Source organism: Narcine bancroftii, chromosome 5 (assembly GCF_036971445.1).
Source record: "Narcine bancroftii isolate sNarBan1 chromosome 5, sNarBan1.hap1, whole genome shotgun sequence".
NCBI classification, from domain to species: domain Eukaryota; kingdom Metazoa; phylum Chordata; class Chondrichthyes; order Torpediniformes; family Narcinidae; genus Narcine; species Narcine bancroftii.
Genome location: NC_091473.1, coordinates 72,148,923 through 72,170,376, shown reverse-complemented (window position 1 = coordinate 72,170,376; position 21,454 = coordinate 72,148,923). Strand labels below are relative to the sequence as shown.

The 21,454-nt window shown below is 42.1% G+C and overlaps 1 protein-coding gene across 1 annotated transcript in view; it reads right to left on the bottom strand.

The window, feature by feature from the left end:
• Nucleotides 1–1,665: 1,665 nt before the first annotated feature.
• Nucleotides 1,666–21,454, bottom strand: part of LOC138763523 (regulator of G-protein signaling 21-like) — a 36,853-nt gene continuing 17,064 nt past the window's right edge. Inside the window, exons 2-5 of the mRNA XM_069937820.1 lie at nucleotides 16,192–16,257; nucleotides 15,921–15,982; nucleotides 7,275–7,441; nucleotides 1,666–3,968 (exon numbers count right to left, since the gene is read on the bottom strand). Of these exons, the coding sequence (XP_069793921.1) occupies nucleotides 3,783–3,968; nucleotides 7,275–7,441; nucleotides 15,921–15,982; nucleotides 16,192–16,202 (426 nt within the window). The 5' untranslated portion in view covers nucleotides 16,203–16,257 and the 3' untranslated portion in view covers nucleotides 1,666–3,782. The remainder of the gene's footprint in view (nucleotides 3,969–7,274; nucleotides 7,442–15,920; nucleotides 15,983–16,191; nucleotides 16,258–21,454) is intronic.

Here is a 21,454-nt window from a genome sequence, read left to right as displayed (position 1 = left end):
TTGTATGGTCCCAGCAAACTTGCTCCATTATTCAAAAATAACGAGGCACAATTGCTCTTGACATAATCGTGCGTGGTTTCGTGCCACTGTCTCACAGCTCCATGGACCCGGGCTTGATTGTGATTTTGAGGGCTGTCTTTGTGGAGTTCTTCCTGTGACTTAGTAGATTTTGCTTGGGTGCTCTAGTTTCCTTCTGCATCCCAAAGACCTGTGGGTTGGTAAGTTAAATGACCACTGTGAGTTGCTCCTAATGCATTTTGGAGTGGCAAGGATATCAACAGCGGGAAATTTATGGGGATGCGAGAAGTAAATTGGGATTGTTTAAGATAGTTGTCATGAGCGTGGATGGCTGAATGAACCGTTTCTCTGCTATATTCCTCCATACTTACATTTTGTTGCCTATTTTCCATCAGTTATGATTTTTTTCTAGTGACCAAACTGCCTGTCACAGTCTTCAGTGATTTTGCTGTGTTCGGTATAGCCTCTTTATTGAAGAAATTCTTTCTCATCTTCATTTTAAGTGGGAGATCCCTTATTCTGAAACTTTGTCTCCAGGTTCTCTCAATCTTCATTCCACAGAATAAAAAAAAACTCAGAATTTCCAATGAAAAATCAACAGCTCTGTGTGGACTCTGGGGCTCCTAAATAGACATAGATTTAAGTTGGGAGGTCTGCCTGACTTCATTCAATGGCAGAGAATGATGCAGACAGAGAAGGACAGTTACACAAAATTCATATTCTTTCAAACTTAATGGAATAGATGTTACACCTTCAATTATTTTCATTTTTAGATTTTAAATGATGGAAGATTGTTAAAATTCTATTTAATTAATTATTTAAAAACTTCTTGTGAGAATTGGGATCATTCACGAATATTTATGCTCTTTGATTGCTTTACCAGCTGGATCTGGATGGGTTGTGGTTTAACTCTGTGAAGGTATGTCTGTGGTATCTTGATTAGAGATGGCCTGCATTGTCTGCCTTATCAGGCAGATTACAGTTTCCAGTTCTGAGGAAGTTCTCAGTCTCTCCAGGTCTCTTGGGTGGGTGATTAGTCAACATGATCTATGAGATGCTTTGTGGAAATGTTAAGCCATTAAATGTGATTCCCCCACTGGCAGACTGTGAGAAAAAGAAATCAATCGTTGTTTAAATCAATGCTAATATGTCTCATGACAATGTGAGTTTGAAATGTAATTTTATTCTGCTGTTAAAACCAAACAACATTTAAAGTATCTTTCACAAGTTTTGATGATAGATGTTAATAATAGTAAATCAATAGCTGATGACCCTGGTTTGTGATTTACAAATCCAATGGAAGTAAATGTGGTGCCTGCCACATTGACCACCGCCAGTGGGCTGATATCGCCTCAAACCGTGCATCTTGGCACCTCACAGTTTGGCGGGCAGCAACCTCCTTTGAAGAAGACCGCAGAGCCTACCTCACTGACAAAAGGCAAAGGAGGAAAAACCCAACACCCATCCCCAACCAACCAATTTTCCCCTGCAACCGCTGCAATCGTGTCTGCCTGTCCCGCATCGGACTTGTCAGCCACAAACGAGTCTGCAGCTGACGTGGACTTCTTACCCCCTCCATAAATCTTCGTCCGCGAAGCCAAGCCAAAGAAAAAAAGGAAGTAAACTCATATGAATACAATGGTCTTTTATTCGTCTTTCCTTTTAAACTCTCCCACATCTCTTAGGTTACATTATCATCAAGTCTGGAGTGAACACCTTTATCCTGGTGTACAAATTTTCCCTGTTACTTTGTTGAACAACTTCCATTTGAATAAACAAATGCAGAAAGCAAACACCTAAGAATAGAGAAGGTGTTGTCTGTTAAGATGGATGGCTCAGTTTACAATCCTAAGAATTAATATTGTTCTTTTGAATTGTGCCAAACTCTGTTTGACAATGCATTGTGAGAATATTGCTCTGCAAGCCTGAATTCATATTTTGAAATTAGAGTGATTATCTTATGAATATAAATGAACATAATGAATGAGTGAGCCAAGAACTGTGCCTGGATATAGTCAAACCTTATTGTTCTAACAAACACAATTATACTCTTCTGTGCAGAATATTTTCTTTATTGCTTCTGGCTAAAGTTTAAGATTATTTTTAAATGCAGAGCTCAAATATTTGATTCCAAATGAGGAGATCTACTTCAGGATTCCCCCCATAACATGAGTAAACTCAAACGTTTCCCATTTATCATTCAGCATTCAGATCCATCTTGGACATTACATTCTCACAATAAAAACTTCTGAAAATAATTGCAAACGCATCTGCTGCACTTTTTTTCTGACATCTTGTCTTGTTTTCAATAATTAACAAATGTATTTGAATATTAGTCATAATTCAATGGATGACAACATTGAAATTCTGTGTCTCCACTATATCAGTTTCTACTCCCAAAATATACTCTTCAGGAATTGAACATCTTAAATTTATTGCAACTTGCCTTTTCCACTTTTGCTATTGATTATTTTATAAGAATGTAGGAAAACAGGAGCTGAAGTAAGTCATGGGCCTTTCAACTAGTCATGGCTGAATAATGCTGCCTCAGCTCTTCTAATGAGCCAGCTTTAACCAACCCTTGGGACAGAGATTTCTGGAGATACATCTCCTAGGCACAGAAGAAATTTCTACTTATCTGTTTTAAAAGACTAGCTTCTTATATTGTACTTGTGACTCCTCATTCATGACTTTCCCATGAGTGAAAACATCCTGATATCTTCAGTGTCAAAACCCTTAGGATTCTATATGTTTGAATAAGGCCACCCCTCATTCTTCTAAACTCTAAGGGAAACCTTTAAGTCTCACCAGGAACTAGCCTGTGAATCTCTTTCATATTGGCCCCAATTTACTGTATTTTTTTGGTGAGGGTATTCTAGGTTTCATCTACATACTGCATAATTGCAACAAAACCTCCCTATGTTTAAATGTCAACTCTATTGCAACAAACCCAAAATGTATTTGCCTTTACAATTAGTTGTTAAGCCTGCCTGCTAACTTTTTGTGATTATGCCCTAGACTGAGATCCCTCTAAATTTCATCTGCTTCCAGTCTCTCCATTTAGATAATAATTTGCCTTACAAGTTCCTTGAATGAATTGCACAGCCTCATACTTCCATCACATTACACTCCATTTGCCAGATTTTTGCCTAATCACTCAATATTTTCTCACTCATTCATCCAGTTTGAAGAACATAAATGTCCCTCGAATTTCTTGCTCACCCTGGACCATTTCAAATGCCCGGTTGAGTTTTCAGATCCATGCAAAATAGCCCAGAAATAGAGGGCATGGGCTTAAGGTAAGAGTGGAAAATTTAAAAGAGGCCTGAGGGGCAACTAATTCACATAGAGGTTGATGGGTTTTTGGAATGAGGTGCCAGAGAAAGTGGTAGAGTGGGTACAATTACAACTTTTTTTAAAAATACTTGGATAGGAACAAGTACAGACAAGTCTTAGTGAGATGCAGAAAAATGGGACTAACTCCGACAGACATTTTGCTTGGCTTGGAATAGTTGGGTCAAAGAGCCTGTTTCCGTAGAATGGATGTGTGGGTAGCAGTCTTACAATGCCGATAGTATTTTCAGTGTGGTAAATCAAGAAATAAATCAAAATGATCAGCTGGTCATCATCTGTGACAGTGGAGGCAGAATTAGCAATTCAGGTTGGGACTCTTTCATCAGGCAATGGGAAAGATTAGAGATAATCTATAGAGGTGAACTGTTTCCCCATAAATCATCAAGTATGACATCGAGAAGTGTGTGGTTTCAGTTCTGTTGATTGTTGTCCTTCTTGTTTATCAGTTCCAGGTAGCTTTCTGATTTCAGGAACCTAGGGTAGCAATCTTTTGCCATCAGGCTGTAGATTAATTTTTGCGCCACATCAAAGCTGGACTGTGTGGGCTCATGGATGCTTTTGGTAATATTCTCTCGTGTTGTAAAGTCAATGTTAATCTATGAGAAAGAAAATTAAAATCTTTAGAGCCTGAGCTATTTTTCCTTGCTATATCTTTTTTTTTCCTGAAGGTATCATGTGAGTTGTGCATATGAACTAGTGGGAGAGGCACGAACAAAGCGACATCGCTGTGAAATAAAGCGCTGTATATTTAAAACTGAGGTGTGTAGAGGTTTCTCTCAGAGGGCAGTGGATCTTTGGAAGTCTCTGCTCCCAAGATTGATGGAGGTCAGATCATTAGATATTTGTAAGGTGAAGATAGAAAAAAATATTTAAAAGATTGAGGAATTAAGCATATAGGAGCCAGCACAGATGAGGAGTTGAGGCCAGCTTAGATCACTCATGATAACACCGAATTGAGGGGAATGATGGCGTCTCTTGTTCCTTTTTTGTTGCGTTCTTCAGGAAGACATGGTGTTATAATAAAGCAAAAGTGCCATGTAAGACAAAAGTGCAGGACACAAGTGTTAAAAAGAAAATAAATTAAACAGTGCAGGTGCATCGTTTTATTCCAGTGAGAGTTCCATTCAAGAGTTTGATAACAGAAAGCAAGGAAACATACTTGAATCTGGAGGTGCATGTTTTCAAACTTGTGTCTCTTCTGCCCGAAGAGAGAGGAGAAGAAGAAGACAGTGTGACTGAGGAGGGATGTTTTCTTCAGTAGACTTTCCCAAGGCAGTGGGAGCTGATGATGGCATGGAGTATGGGTTAACTTATGGATCTACCAACCTCTTCCATGCCTGAATGAAGACCTTCAAGTTATGAAGAAAGCTCCCTGAAAGACTACTGTGCAAAAATAAAGGTACAAAAATGAAACATGGCAGGAATAGCACCATCTTGTGTAAATGGGCTCTAATAGACCCTGTATTACTACTGGAGCAGGTAAGGATGAAATTGTTACCTTAACTCAAGCTGGTTCCATTGGAAGCTTTGGTGCAAACAATAGATGCATGATATTTTCTGATTATATTTAGAACATATAGAAATTACTTTTTACAGCAAATGACATCATGAAAATCAATGGTAATGGTGAAAATTATGCCATAGAGGAGCAAAATAAGAGACATTCATCAAACTCAAATTGTGGCATGGAAGGAAAAAGATGTTTAGTAAAGCTATACGGTTGCTTCAATCTTAATCTGTCAAATATTATGAGAGTTACAAATCTATATTTACAGGGCAAATAAAGGAAAACATTTTTTGTGTATTTTGTGCAGATGACAATAAATGGAATTTTGAATCAGGAATCTGGCAAGACGATCAGTGTACGTTTAGTCATTTCGATGTTCCAGTCTTAGAACTGAACAATTGGCACCTAGTGCTGAATGAGTATCTTTTTCTTGGTGTGTTAAAAAATGTGCAAATTCAATCCAAGTTAATAAACATGCAAAATCTCACATTTGATCTTGCATGCAAGGAAGCCCAGACAGGGAGATGACGTCAAGGAATGATCAAACATGTTTTTTAATCAAATGCAAAGTACACCATCAACAGTAATAAAAACAAACTGTGCTGAAAACATGTCTGGCAATGCCTGTGAAAGAAGAAATAGATCTAACATTTTGGATTGAAGACCTTTCACTTCCTCCATCTATTTCAGGCTTCCAAAATCTGTTTTTATGCACACGAACCATTGGGGCTTGTTGTCCTGGAGTGGCACAGCTCAATGTGAGGCATGTGAGTGAGACCTTATCAAAAGCCTCATACACCATATGCATTAGTTCCTATTTATCTATATGGTCACATATAGAATCCCAACAGACACATCAAACATGATTTCCATTTTATAAGTCTATGTTGACTCTGTTCAAACCTATTATTTTCTTGCAAAGTGTTCTGTTATCTCATCCTTCACAACAGACTGCAGCATTTTGTCTACAGCTGATGTCAGGCTAAAAGGTTCTTGAATAACCACGTTACAGCTGCTCACCTCCAATCCTCAGGAGCCATTTCAGAACTTATAGAAACTTTGATGGATGATAACCAATGCAGCACCAACTCTTTAAAATCTATGAGATAGTCATGAGGATGTAATGAAATTTGGACTCAGCAACATCTCCAGGACATGATTTTATCTAATACTAATTTCCCTCATTCCAGCTAAATCTTCCAGATTTTATATTTTTGGTAGATTTACTTTTGTCTCCTGTGAAGACAGGCAGGAAATATTTGGTTAATTCTCCCATGAGTTCCAAATATGCCATTATAAATTAGTGAAGTTTGAATGCCAAAGGCAAGCTGCTAATGGCTGGGTTGTTGGTGTTGGCTTGTTAACCATGCACATGTGAGCCAGGCTATCATTTCCAAACATGAAAGAGCAGACTACAGGTAAGCTGCAACAACTATTTTGTGGTCTCACCTGCTCCATAGACTGACATGCACTCAACTAAAGCACAAAACAACAAATAAGTTTGTTCTTACGAGTGACTGTCACACTGAGCCACCAATGTACCTCAACTGAATATGATTACTTCACAGCCTAAGTTGGTGATTTGGCATCATTTTTGCATGAATACCTCTCCGTCCTCTGAGATGATAAAAAATCTTTTTCCCCTGTCTCCCAATTCATGTCTGAAAATGGAATGCTGTTTTGGGTGTGAATAAGAGAGTATTCTATGTGTGTTGGAGAACACTGCTAGCTACACACACTTCAATGGCTAGTGCAATAACCTGCCAAGTATTTTCATGGGTTTCTGATTATGTCAGCCTAAAATTGTGGGGTGGGTTAGGGTAGGAGGTGGGGGTTGTAAAGGGTTAAAATGCTATGTCATTGTTTGTATTTTTATTGTATGAATTATTATGATTTTAAATAAAATTTAAAAAAAACTAATTGCTAAAAAAAAGATTTGAAGCAGGTTAATATAACAATATAACTTTCATTTAGATAGAGCTTTTAAGGTTATAAAATATCCCAATTTTCTTTGGGAATGCTTTGAGACATAGGCATAGAGTGAGTCAAGGAAAAATACATTAGGATAGCTGACCAAAAGATTAAGAAACATCTTAAAGAGGAGAGAACATTTGACAGATATAATTGGAGAGAGAATTCCAAAATGTGGGTTGAAGGCAAGACTACAAAAATGAGATGGATGAAGCAGAGGAAGACAAAGGCTAAAATTCTAGGAACATGGAAGGTTCATCAAAGGCTTGTTTTGTGAGAGGCAGTTGTAGAGACATCGAATCATGTTGGAAGGAATTGGACACAGGTTTAAATATTAAAATTCAGAATTTAAAACAAGGCGGTAAAAAAACTTCCAAAATTTTACTTTAATTGAAGTCATTATTGAAATAACCAAATCCAATACCTCTTTAGGAGCCTCACTTTTTATGAATTGTGAGTACATCCTCTTGGCCTGAGAAGCCAGCTTCGTAGGAGACTTGATCTTCTTGTAGGCCTCGCAGGAAAGCCAGAAGTCAATGTTCTCCTCACTGAATTCTTTCCGGAGGAAACTCCTGAAGGCAGCCTGACCAGCTGAGAAAAAGGAACAGAGACTAAGCAGACCATTCAAGCCATGGCTGGCCCTGATGAGAACAAAAATAGGGAGTGGACATTTTCAGCAAATTATTTTAATCTGCCCCATGCAGTGAAAATACCAATGGTGGTTCATTTGCCAGCACTGTATCCTCTAATTCAGGGGTGTCAAACTCAAATTCACAGAGGGCCAAAATTAAAAACTTGGACTAAGTCGAGGGCCGAACTAAATATTTATTGAAAATTTTCAACAACATCTGCATGTTTTCTCTTCTTTCAACATATGTAATGTTAAACTTTAGGATATAACTTTAGGAGGATAATGTTACAGGTCAGGAATAGGTAGCTCAAGTTCACCCTTTGCTTGACCTGAGGGAAACCTATTTGGTCCCTATGGAGATGTAGTCAGCATTCACAGGCTGTGTCCATTTTGGCCTGCATCAGGACTCAGCATTTCCTGCTCACTCCTCAGGCTCTAGGCCTCTATTCACCCTCGACCCATCATCCCTCTACCTGACCAGTCCTTTACCCAACCTCTACTCACCCCTCACTCCACTCGCTCTGCCTCTACCCACCCCATCCTATATACGCCCCTCTACTGCTTCTCCCCTCAACCTGTTCCTCCCTCTACCCGTCTCTCACCCTCTAATCACCCCTCCCCTACTCGCCCTGCCCCTCCCCTTTTACCTCTTCCCTATCCACCCCTCCTTCTACTCATCCCTCCCTCTGACTGCCCCTCGCACCACCATAACTTCCCCTGCCCATTACTCCTCACCTACACCCTCTGCCCACCCCTGCTTACCCACCCACTCAGGCCCAGCGCGCTGCCGATCAGCCTTTGCGGACAGCCACCATCTCTCTCTTCACGTGCAGGGCTGAACCAGCTGTCCATGGGGTCTGCGTGGGTGCAAGCGCTGAAGGCCGTGGCGACCGGGAGAAGTGTGCTCGCGCTGTGGAAGGGCCGTCCGGTGCCAGTCGCGCGGGGCTCGTGCTGCCCGGGGGCCATGCGCAGCCTGCCATGCCCGTCACGCCGACAGGAAATCACAGGCGCTCGCCCATCCGCCGCACCGCTCGACAGGTGGGGGAAGTGACTGGTTGTGCGGGGAGCCTTCCAACTGGCTTGCCGGCTGATGACATCGACAGACTTCTCGTGTTACAATTTTTCGTGTTACAATGGGGAAGGATGTGCAATGAAGGGGGAGGATGGTGGAGGTGACATTACCAAAAAACAGCATCGGCTCTCGCTGCAGAGCGGGCCACCTCTAATACATTTTTGAAATGATCTTGCGGGCCAAATATAATTATATCGCGGGCCAAATTTGGCCCGCGGGCCAGAGTTTGACATGTGTGCTCTAATTGATGAGCTTGTGGATTTCCATCTCTCTCTAGAGAGCAGAGTTCAAAATTTGAGGTCGATGTTACTGCAACACTGACAGACTGCCATACTACTGGAGAAGCAGTTTTTTTAATGAGAATGAGAGTTTATGCTATACATGAATTCAATGTGCAGATGAACGAATGTCTTACTTGTTTCAGCTTTCCAGATTCATAACAGAAACTAACAATATAATTATGATTAATAATATAAAAGTAAGAGAAAATAAAATAAGTAATTCATATTCACAGTTGATTGGTAATGGCAAAAGCCTATAGGCAAACAGGAGATTGCAGATGTTGGAATCTGGAGCCATACTTTGTTGGAAGAACTCAGCAGATCAAGCAGTATCAAAGGGAGATAAAGAATTGTCAATGTTGTGGGCTGGAACCCTTCATCAAGTCCCTTCATCATTCTTGATGAGGGATTCTGGACCACAATGCTAACCAATTTTTTTCTCTCCCATTGATGTTGCTCACCTTGTTGAGCTAATTTTTGTTTTGAGCTCAAAAAATGGCACAATTGCAAAGGAGTACCTCAGTGTGTTAAATTCAAATGAAATATTTATTTATTTAAATTGTAGACATACAGCACAACAACAAACCATTTCAGCCCTTGAGCCTGTGCCCCCCCAATTACACCTGAATGACCTACAGCCCCCACCCTATGTTTTTGAACAGTGAGAGGAAACCGGAGCCCCCCAGGGAAAACCCATGCAGAGAACGTACAAACACCTTACTGGCAGCACGGGATTTGAACCCTGGTCCCAATCGTGGCACTAACTGCTATGCCAACCATGCCACCCCAATCTGACTGACACTTATATTTCACCAAAGTAGTTAATGTGCCCATTTGTTATTCAGGTATTAATTGGGAGCTGCTGCTTTAAAAGTGCTTTGTTGGCTATAAAGTGCTTTGGGATGATCATTGGACATAAAAAGCACTATATAATTTCATGCCTTGCTTTTGACCCTTCATCTGAGGTAAGGGTACTACTGATAACTGCACCAGTGGAAGTCAAAAGGGGAGAAGCAAAACACGACTGCCGACACAGGAAAGAAACAGATGAACTATAATGTACTTCAGTGTTAAATAGAAGGGGAGAAGCAAAACATGACTGCCGACACAGGAAAGAAACAGCTGAACTATAACGTACTTCAGTGTTAAATAGAAGGGGAGAAGCAAAACACGACTGCCGACACAGGAAAGAAACAGCTGAACTATAATGTACTTCAGTGTTAAATAGAAGGGGAGAAGCAAAACACGACTGCCGAGACAGGAAAGAAACAGCTGAACTATAATGTACTTCAGTGTTAAATAGAAGGGGAGAAGCAAAACACGACTGCCAACACAGGAAAGAAACAGCTGAACTATAATGTACTTCAGTGTTAAATAGAAGGGGAGAAGCAAAACACGACTGCCAACAAAGGAAAGAAACAGCTGAACTATAATGTACTTCAGTATTAAATAGAAGGGGAGAAGCAAAACACGACTGCTGACACAGGAAAGAAACAGCTGAACTCTAACTCCATGATCTAATGACAGCTGAAAGATGAATACCAAACAGTTGAGATATCCAGAGGAAACAAAGAGCTGCTGGAAGAATTCAGTGTCCAGGGGTAAAAATGGTCCGTCAATGTTTCAGGTCGGGGCCCTTAATTAAGACCAAGTTCAAAAATGAGTTGATATTACATATATAAAGGTTCTGGTGAGGGGTCAAAAGTTGATATGAGTATTGGGCAAAAGGTGAGAGGATTGAAGTGATAGGGGGAGAGTATGGGTGTGGTTGGGGGGGGGGTGGTTGGGTGAATGATGAAAGAATTGGAGATAAAGTAAGAACAGCAGTAATGTAGCAAACCACTGTTGTGCCATGACTGGCTACTGCCAGCTGGACTCAAGTGATCCAACCCATAGCCCCTTGGATGTTTCCTTTCTCTTTGCTTCGATCATTTGATGAGGTTGTGGGTAGTTCCTATCTTTAGTTAATATCAGCCTTTCGTGATTATTGATGGTACATCGAGTTGGTAAAGAAGAAATGGAAACTGTGGCACCATATAAAGGTGGGGTTACCTAAAATCAATGTTCATGCTTTTAGGCTTAAACCTGTCCATGAGGAATATGATGTGTTGTTTCACAGGTTTACATTTAGCCTCTCCCTTGAGGCTGAAGCTGTGGACAGACATATCTGTGCAGGGAAGGCTGGGAGAGTTGAAACGGTTGGCTACAAAAAGCTCAAGCTTAAACCCACAGGTAAGAACACACGATGCTGGAGAAACTCAGCAGGTCACACAGCGTCCTGTATAGAGCAAAGGGAAAGATACAGAACTGACGTTTCGGGGTTGAACCCTTCATCAAAGTATACATTGAAGGGCACAAGTCCAAAACATTGGTTATTTATTTTTACCTTTGCTCTATAAAGGACACTGTTTGACCTACTGAGTTTCTTCAGCATTGTGTGTTCTTACTTCAACCGCTTTAACCACGGGTGTCTACAGTCTTTTTTGTTTTACCACAGATAAGATGCAGGTGTTTGGTGAAGTGGTCACCTAAACTGTGTTTGGTTTCACCAATGTGGAGGAGGCCACACAGAGCAGCGAAATAACTAAATTTGGCTGATATCAGAAAGAATTTCCTGATGACAGTTGTTTTCTGTTGGAATTTGCTTCTTTGACCTTGGAGCACTTTTGAAATAATTTTTCCTGCCTCAAAATTGGCCTGGGTTCTTTTTTTATCTTTAAATTGTTCTGCCTCTCAGTGGGTTACATGGCTGGTTGGTCGGAGATAGGTGCGTGGGTGTTATAAGTAGTTTCTGTGGGTCCCACAGGTTAAGAACCAGACTGAGATCCAGGTACAAAGCACAAGCTTATTCCTCAAGAGATGCAGAGGAAACAATGGAATCTAAATGCTAAATTAACTTAACCAGTTTGCAAGGGGATGAATATGCACTGCAGGTTATGAGGGAAACTGACAAAACTTAGGAATGGTGCAAACACACATACAGTAAACAATCAGATCAAGGTAACACTATGTGCCCCCACCCCTTGACCTGTACAGACACGGCTCTAACTAACTGGCCTCAGGTCTCACCCCACTGTAATACAGAAGATGATACTCATGAGCCATGAAGATTCGAGAGAGAGCAAAGGAAAGTATGGTCCTGCAGCAGGTATTGGGAGGCCAATCACTTGGAGGCAGGCTGGGCCCCATCGGCTGTTGTGACCAATGGCTTGAAGCCAAGTGCAGGGGCTCAGCCAGGGGTCAGCCCAGGTGGTTCACATGGCCAATTAGGTGAAGGTCAGGGCTAAATCTAGCCAGGCTGCCTGGAACCCAGTACCTGGTAATTTGAAAGGGCCAATCACGAGGATCACTTTGATGGCTTGGGGTGAGACCAACCTTGATTGGCATGTCCTCTGAATAGGAACTCTGCAGTGCCACCCTGTGGCGGCCACCATCTCTCCATTACAATGGGTTGGAATGTTGGGAGATGGCAGGTCAGTCCTGCTACTACTATGCAACATATCTGGATGAGTCATGCCAGATGGAGCTTCTGATCTCACTCTGACTCTCTACTCTCACTGTCCCTCTCATCTTAATGAAATGCAGCTGGTTAAGTTCTAACGATTGACTCCTCTTTCCTCCCTCCACTGTCACTGCTTGACCTGTTGGAGATTTCCATCACTGAAAGCTCCGTTTTGTATTTTCGTCAACCACAGGGTTACATCTTTTTTTTTGCTCTATTTGTAATTTGAGCCTTGCTGCAGTGAACAATATTGTCAGGGTGGAGAAGTGCGTGCAACTTGTGGAGGGCAATGGGATGTGGTTGCGAGGGAGGAAGGAGTAAAATAAGTCCTTTGCAATTTACAGAAGGCGAGCGCTCTTCAAGATCAAGTATTTCTAAAGGGAAATAGTAAACATAGAAAAAAAATTAGCAATGAAGGAAGATACAACTAAAAGAAGAGAATTGGCGGATAAAAAAATAAAATATGAAACATTACAAACATATAAGGTAGAGAAGAATATAATGAAGACAAAACAGAAATATTATGAACTAGGTGAAAAAACGCACAAAATCCTAGCATGGCAGCTTAAGACAGAGCAAGCTAAGAAAATGGTATTGGCATCAAGGAAAAAAGACAAACAAATTACATATAATCCAAAAGAAATTAAGGAAAACTTTAGAGAATTCTATGAACAATTATACCGAACTGAAAACGAAGGGAAAGAAGGGAAAATAGATGAATTTTTGACTAAAATTGAACTACCAAAACTACAAATAGAGGAACAAAATAAATTAACAGAACCATTTGGAACAGTAGAAATACAAGAGATTATAAAAAAATTACCAAATAATAAGACACCAGGAGAGGATGGATTTCCAATAGAATTCTACAAAACATTTAAAGACTTATTAATACCGCCCCTCCTGGATGTAATCAACCAGATTGATGAGACACAAAACTTACCAGATTCATGTAAAACAGCAATAATTACAGTAATACTAAAACAAGGGAAAGATCCACTCTCACCAGCGTCATATAGACCAATATCTTTGCTAAACACAGATTATAAGATAATAGCTAAACTATTAGCAAACAGATTAGCAGAACAGGTACCGAAAATGGTAAATTTAGACCAAACTGGATTTATCAAAAAAAGACGCACAACAGACAATATTTGTAAATTTATTAACTTAATTCATGCAGTAGAAGGAAATAAAGCACCTACAGTAGCAGTTGCTTTAGACGCAGAGAAGGCCTTCGACAGAGTAGAATGGAATTATTTGTTCAAAGTATTGCAAAAATTCAGTTTACCGGAGAAGTATATTAATTGGATTAAAGCATTATATAAGGGACCGTTAGCGAAAGTGACAGTAAATGGACATGTATCAAAGCAATTTAACTTAAGCAGGTCAACGCGGCAGGGATGCCCACTATCACCTTTATTGTTTGCGCTAGCTATAGAACCACTAGCAGAATTGATAAGAATAGATAATAATATAAAAGGAATAAAAATAAAAGACAGGGAATATAAAATCAGTCTATTTGCGGATGATGTTATAGTGTACTTAACAGAACCAGAACTATCAATAAAAGAATTATATAAGAAATTGAAGGAATATGGAGAAGTGTCGGGTTACAAGATAAACGTAAATAAAAGTGAAGCAATGCCTATGAATAATGTGGATTTCTCAAAATTTAAGAAGGAATCTCCATTCAGATGGCAAATGCAGGCAATAAGATACCTAGGTGTACAAATAAACAAAAATCTAGGCCAATTATATAAACTCAATTACAATCCACTAATGAAAAAATTACAGGACGATTTAGAGCATTGGAAAGATCTACCACTAACACTGATAGGAAGGATAAACTGTATTAAAATGAACATTTTTCCAAGGATATTATACTTATTTCAGGCATTGCCAATACAACTGACAGAAAAATTCTTCAAAGAGTTAAAGAAAATAATAAGGAAATTTTTATGGAGAGGGGGGAAACCGAGGGTAGCACTAGATAAATTAACAGAATGGTATAAACAAGGAGGCTTACAATTGCCAAACTTCAAAAATTATTATAGAGCCGCACAATTAAGATACCTATCAGATTTTTATCAAACAAGGGAAAAACCAGACTGGACGAGATTAGAATTAGATAAAATAGGGGAAAAGATACCTGAACACATATTATATAAATGGGACGAAAAATTGGTACAACATAGAACTTCTCCAGTATTACATCATCTCCTCAATATTTGGAAGAAGATTCATGTAGAAAGAAATAAAACAAATTATCAATTACCAAAACTAATATTGACGCAAAATAAGCTACTCCCTTTTACAATAGATAACCTTTCCTTTAGAGAATGGGAAAAAAAAGGGATTAAAAGAATAGAAAATTGTTTTTCAGGAAGTAGATTCTTATCCTTTGAACAAATGAGAGATAAGTACAATATAACTGGAGATACAGCGCTGGCATATTACCAACTGAGATCCTACTTGAAAGATAAATTAGGAAGCAATTTGAGTTTACCAGAGGGAAGTATCCTTGAATATGTGATTACAGATACAATGTTATTCAAAAGATTTATAACAAATATGTATATTAAACTGCAAGAAAAGGAGAATGAGGAAACAAATGGTAAAGCTAAACAAAAATGGGAACAAGATTTAAATATAAAGATAAAAAAGGAAACATGGGAGAAATTATGTTCTGGAACGATGAGAAATACAATAAATACGAGGCTACGTATGATACAATATAATTGGTTACACAGACTATACATTACACCGCAAAAGTTAAATAAATGGGACCCAACAGTATCTGATAGATGTTTTCGATGTAAAAAAGAAATGGGAACAACAATTCATGCAATCTGGACATGTGAGAGAGTAGAAAAATTTTGGGATGATCTCAATCAGATATTAAATAAAATAACAGAAAACAATATACCAAAGAATCCAGAGATCTTTCTCCTAAGTAACATAAAAAACAAAGAATTTGGAATTGATTTGGAGGATGCACAAAAAAGATTTGTTAAGATAGCCCTAGCCGTAGCAAAAAAATGTATTATGTCAACCTGGAAATTGGAAGATAATTTGAAAATACAACAATGGTATATAGAAATGAATAAATGTATTTCATTAGAAAAAATAACATATAGTTTAAGAAATAATATTGAAATATTCGAACAAGTATGGGAGCCCTACATTAAATACAATAGCGAAAACCTACCAGGGACAAACATTACCTAAGTTGATGGAAGGAGAAGGAAAGAAAAGAATGGACTCAGTAGAATTTCTGGTGTATTTTTGTTGAATGACAACATGGTCTGACTGGTTTAATGCAACCTAGATTGTATACCTAAAATGGATGAGAGGGGGGGTGGTGGGGGGGTGGCTTGGGAGGAGGGACGGGGGCGGGGAGAAAAAGTCACTGTATATGTGTGAAAAAGAAAAAGTGTATATCATGGCTAATGTATTTATGGTGTGAAAAATAAAAAATTTAAAAAAAAAAGATCAAGTATTTCTAAATTTTAAAAAAATAATGCTTCTAAGAAGAAATATATATTGGCTGCAACTGTTCTGAGTGATTGACCTCTGCTCACCTTTGTGGTACAGCAACTTATCCACAGACTCAGACCATAGTTTTGCCTCTTCAGGGGTTGTCCTGTGAGAAGAGAATGGAATAAAACTGGCAGCTTTGAAGCATTTTCCTCTTAGAAACTATCATATAAAATGTGTTTTCATCCAATGCACCTTGGAATGGTATCAGAACGTTGACAGAACCACTGCTGATAAATTCATGCAAAAATATATAACTATCTTTCAAACAGCATCTAATGAAGAGAAAGTACATGAAGATAAATGTTAACTCACTTTATTGGCATCTTTCTTGTATTCTCCTGGTCCTCAGGCTGAACAGGCAATGCACTTGGTGCAGTTCTATGGATGCAAATGTTCAATGCACTTAGCCTTCAAACTCTTACGTTTTGTGAGTAGTTAAATTAAATATTAAATTCATTCGCGGAAATAAAATGTGTTTAAAAAATGTGATTGAAGGAGTAAACCTTGTAAGTGGGAAGATTTGAAGCATATTTAAGAAGCCACCATATCGCAGAATAAGACAAAAATACCTGAGAAGTATAAAATCCCCTTTTTTAAATTAGGGAATCTTAATTATATATTTGTGGCAGCACACATCACTCGCGGCGAACCAGCCCTGCTTGTATCGCTGTGGTGGCGGGGCAGCCGTGGGAAGATGGCGCCATCAGGGGATCTCAGTGCCTTGTGGCTTAAACCAAAGTGCGCGCCTTGGACGAATGTGATAATGTCACCACCACCGCGGGGCAGATCTCACACTGCCCTTGAAGGGCGTGTGTGTGGTTTGAATAAATCAGTTCAACTGAAACCCCTCAGTGACCTGTGGTGTGTTTCAGAATGAGTAGCTGCCACTACATTGGTGACCCCCAGCGAGTCTACACGTTTTTCTGGCCTAATATGGATTCAGCAGCAGTCAATGCGGTCACGGTGAATCTCCCCACCACCACCCCCCACTTCTGGATGCATTGTCCACACACTTAGTTTGGGCAGGCGGAGGCACAGTTTCACCTCAGATCACTCCAGATGCCACGATGTTTTACCACATCGTGAGTGTGCTCAATCAAGAAACCGCGGCCATGGTGGATAACCTGATCCACAACCCACCAGAGGAAGGTAAATACCTCACCCTCAAAAGCCTTCTCCTCGGCACCTTCGACCTCACTCATTGCCAGCGCAATATCATGCTCCTACACCTGGATGGTCTGGAACAGAAATCCATCTACCCTTATGGATGAGATGCTCAAACTGGCAGAGGGCCACAGACCCTGGCTGATGTTTGAGCAGGCCTTCCTCAAGCAGATTCCTGAAGACATCCAGCTCCTGCTGGCAGATGAGGATTTCTCAGATCCACAGAGAGTCGCAGCCAGCGTGGACGTGCTCTGGTGAACAAAGTGAGAAAACGAAACCGCCCTGGATACAGCCGACCTCAAGCACCCCTCCCCATGCACAAACCAGAAGAGCCCCACTCCACCTGGTGCTTCTACCATCAACGCTGGGGGGCCCAAGCCCACAAGTGTAGGCAGCCCTGTTCATTTCAGGGAAACGACCCTGCCAACCGCCGTTGATGGCTGCAACGGCTGGCCACACTAACAGTCTCCTGCACGTAACAGTTAAGACCAATGGCCGACGTTTCCTGGTGGACACCAGAGCAGAGCTGAGTGTGCTTCCCCTGACTGCCTTCGAAACCTGCACCTGGGTAGCCAATGGATACACGATCAAGACTTTTGGCACACGCAACACCCAGATCCAGAGCAGCAAGGACAGGTTTAGCTGGAAGTTCGTACTAGCCACGGTGGGCATAGCGCTGTTGGGAGCCAACTTCCCCCAGGTGCACAGCCTGGTGGTAGACTTTAAAGGCAAACGGTTGGTGCACACCCACACGTTTCAAACAGTCTGCCTCAATTATACAAACACATGCGACATGGGACTAGCTTCCATTAGCGCCCCCAAGGATGAGTATACTCATATACTCAATGAATTCCCCACCATCCTGCTGCCTCAATTGACTTCTGCCATGCCCCAGCACGGTTTCCGCCACCACATCTCGACCCAGGGTCCCCCCTCCATGCCAAAGCCAGACGGTTGCCCTCCGAGAAGCTACAACTTGCAAAAGAAGAATTCTCCCGACTACAGTAGCTGGAGATCGTCCGTAGGTCAGATAGCCCTTGGGCTTCCGGGGGGTGGCACCCATGTGGAGACTACCACCGTTTGAATGACACGACCACGCCAGACCAATACCACATCCCACATATACAAGACTTTACTGCCAACTTGCATGGCGCCCAAATTTTCTCTAAGGTTGACCTGGTACGGGAGTACCATAAAGTTCCAGTCCACCCCGACGATATCGGCAAAACCGCCATCATCACCCTCTTCGGTCTATTCAAGTTTCTGTGGATGCTCTTTGGCCTTAAAAACATGGCCCAGACATTTCAACGGCTAATAGATGCAGTGGACAGAGACCTGGATTTCGTGTTTATCTATCTCGATGACATTCTAATCACTAGTTGGGACAACGACGAACACAAAGTCCACCTCTGTGCACTATTTGCTCGCCTGACAGAGTTCAGCCTCACCGTCAACGTGGCCAAATGCCAGTTCGGCAAGAAGTCCCTGCAGTTCCTGGGCCATACCATCTCTGTGGACAGGGCCACCCCATCCCGAGAAAGTGGCAGCCGTACACCAGTTCCCGAAACCTGATACCCTCAAGGGTCTACAATAATTCATCAGGGTGGTCAATTTCTACCACCATTTCATCCCGGGGGAAGCTCGCATCACGCATCCATTGTTCACACTGATCGCTACCAAAAGTAAGGCCCTGGAGTGGACGGAAGAGGCCGAAACAGCCTTCACTGTGACAAAAAATGCCCTGGTGAGCACCATCCTACTGGCCCACCCGCACCCCAATGTCCACACCGCACTCTCAGAGGACGCTTCAGCCATGGCCATCGGGGGAGACCTAGAGCAATCGGTGAACAGCCAGTGGTGCCCACTTGTATTCTTCAGCAAGCACCTCCGGCCCCTGAACCTAAGTACAGCGCCTTCGACAGGATGCTCCTGGCCCTGTACCTTTCCATCAGACACTTCTGGTATTTCCTGGAGGGCAGGCTGTTCACGGTGTTCACGGACCACAAACCACTCACCCAAGCCCTCGCCATGTCCAAAGACCCCTGGTCGGCATGCCAACAGTGACCTTTGTCCTACGTATCGGAATTCACCACCGACATCCGACACCGAGCAGGTAAGGACAATATCATTGCAGATGCACTCCCATGGCCCACCATCCACAACCTGTCCTCCGGCCTGGACTATGCTCAGCTAGTGCAGGTACAGAAAGGGGATGAGGAATCTCAGGCTTTCCACACCGCCATCATGGGCTTCCACCTCAAGGACCTTAAGCTGCCGGACTCACCGACTTCATCGCTAGAGGAATTGAATTCAGGAGTAGGGAGGTAATGTTGCAACTGTATAAGGTACTGGTGAGACCGCACCTGGAGTACTGTGTCCAGTTCTGGTCTCCATATTTGAGGAAGGATATACTGGCTTTGGAGACGGTCCAGAGGAGGTTTACTAGGTTGATCCCTGGGATGAAGGGGTTGACTTATGATGAAAGATTAAATCGTCTAGGATTGTATTCGCTCGAGTTCAGAAGAATGAGAGGAGATCTCATAGAAACATATAGGATTATGAAGGGTATGGATAGGATAGATGTAGAAATGTTTTTTGAGTTGGCCGGGGAAACTAAAACGAGAGGACACAGTCTCAAGATTCGGGGGAGTAGATTTAGGACAGAGATGAGGAAAAATAGTTTTTCCCAGAGAGTAGTGAATGTTTGGAATTCTCTAACCAGGGAAGTGGTTGAGGCTGCCTCATTAAACATATTTAAGATATGGTTAGATAAATTTTTACATGATAGAGGAATTAGGGGATATGGGGAGAAGGCAGGTAGGTGGAGTTAGGTCATAAATTAGATCAGGCATGATCGTATTGAATGGCGGAGCAGGCTCGATGGGCCATTTTTGGCCTACTCCTGTTCCTACTTCCTATGTTCCTATGTTCCAGCCCCGACACGTTACTCTGTGATGTTTCCACCAGCTCACCATGCCCAGTAGTCCCACTGCAATGGAGGCCGCAGGCTTTCAGCATGGTCCACAACTTGGCTCACCCCTCGGTCAAGGCCTTGGTGTGCATGGTAGCAGAACGTTACGTGTGGCATGGCCTCAAGAAACAAATGGCCTAGATGGTGAGAAACTGGATATAGTGTCAGGCCTCTAAAGTCCACCACCATGTTAAAGCAACAATTCGACCCCCAGCCAAGAGATTTGAGCACATCCACATCGACATCGTGGGCCAAGGACATCCACTATTTGTTGACTACGGTCAACCGGATGATGAGGTGGCCTGAAGCCATCCAGCTAAAGGATACTTCTGCCAAGTCCTGCGCCAGAACTCTGCTTGCCCAATGGATCGCCAGGTTTGGCGTTCCGGCACTCATGATGAGCGACAGGGGCGTCCAGTTCACATCCGCCCTCTGGTTGCAGCTGGTGAACCTCCTGGGGATCAAGCTCTACCATACCACCACATACCATCCTCAGGCCAACGGTCTCATAGAGTGCTTCCACCGGCACCTCAAGTCAGCTCTCATGGCACACTTCACCGGCCCCAACTGGATAGATGGATTTCCCTGGGTGCTGCTCAGTATCAGAACGGCCCCAAAGGAAGACCTACAGGTTTCGTCTGCAGAGCTGATCTACGGCGCACCATTGTTGCTACCCGGGGAGTACTTCAGCTCAAGCACTGGTTCCGCAACCGAGAATCAGACCTTACTGGCAGACTTGCAGGACAAACTTGCCTCACTTGCACCCCCACCACCGACACACCACGGCAGTTGACCGTCTTGCACCCCCAAGGAGCTGGCTACAACAGTCTTCATTTTCATCCAGTGTGGCTCACACCCCGCACACCTGCAGCACCGATACGAGGGCCCCTACAAAATTCTGAAACGCTCAGGCAAGACATTCGCTTTGGACATTGGGGGCAGGGAGGAGATATTCACAGACAATAGGCTCATGGCAGCACACTTGGACCTTAGCCAGCCAATACTGACAGCCTGACATAGACGACGGAGTCAGCTGCCCAAGCAGCGAGACGCATAAGCCGGTTCTGGGGAGGTTGTGTGGCAAACTCGTGGCAAACTGGCCCAGCTTGTATCGCCACGCCGGCGGGGCAGCTGCGGGAAGATGGCACCGTCAGGAGACCTCAATGCCTCATGGCTTAGACCAAAGTGCATCCCTTGGGCAAACATGATGACGTCACCACCAGAGTGCCGCCCTTAAAGGTGCACGCAAAGTTTGAGTAAATCTCTTCAACTGAAACCCTTCAGCATCCTTTGGTGTACTTCAGAGTTAGTAGCTGCCATTACATCTTATCTATTTTTGATTCAACATTAATTTTGGCAACATAATGAGGAATGGATTAACTGTTAACTCAATATAATCATAAAATTCGATGTTTTGAATTGGATAAGTTAGTGGATGAT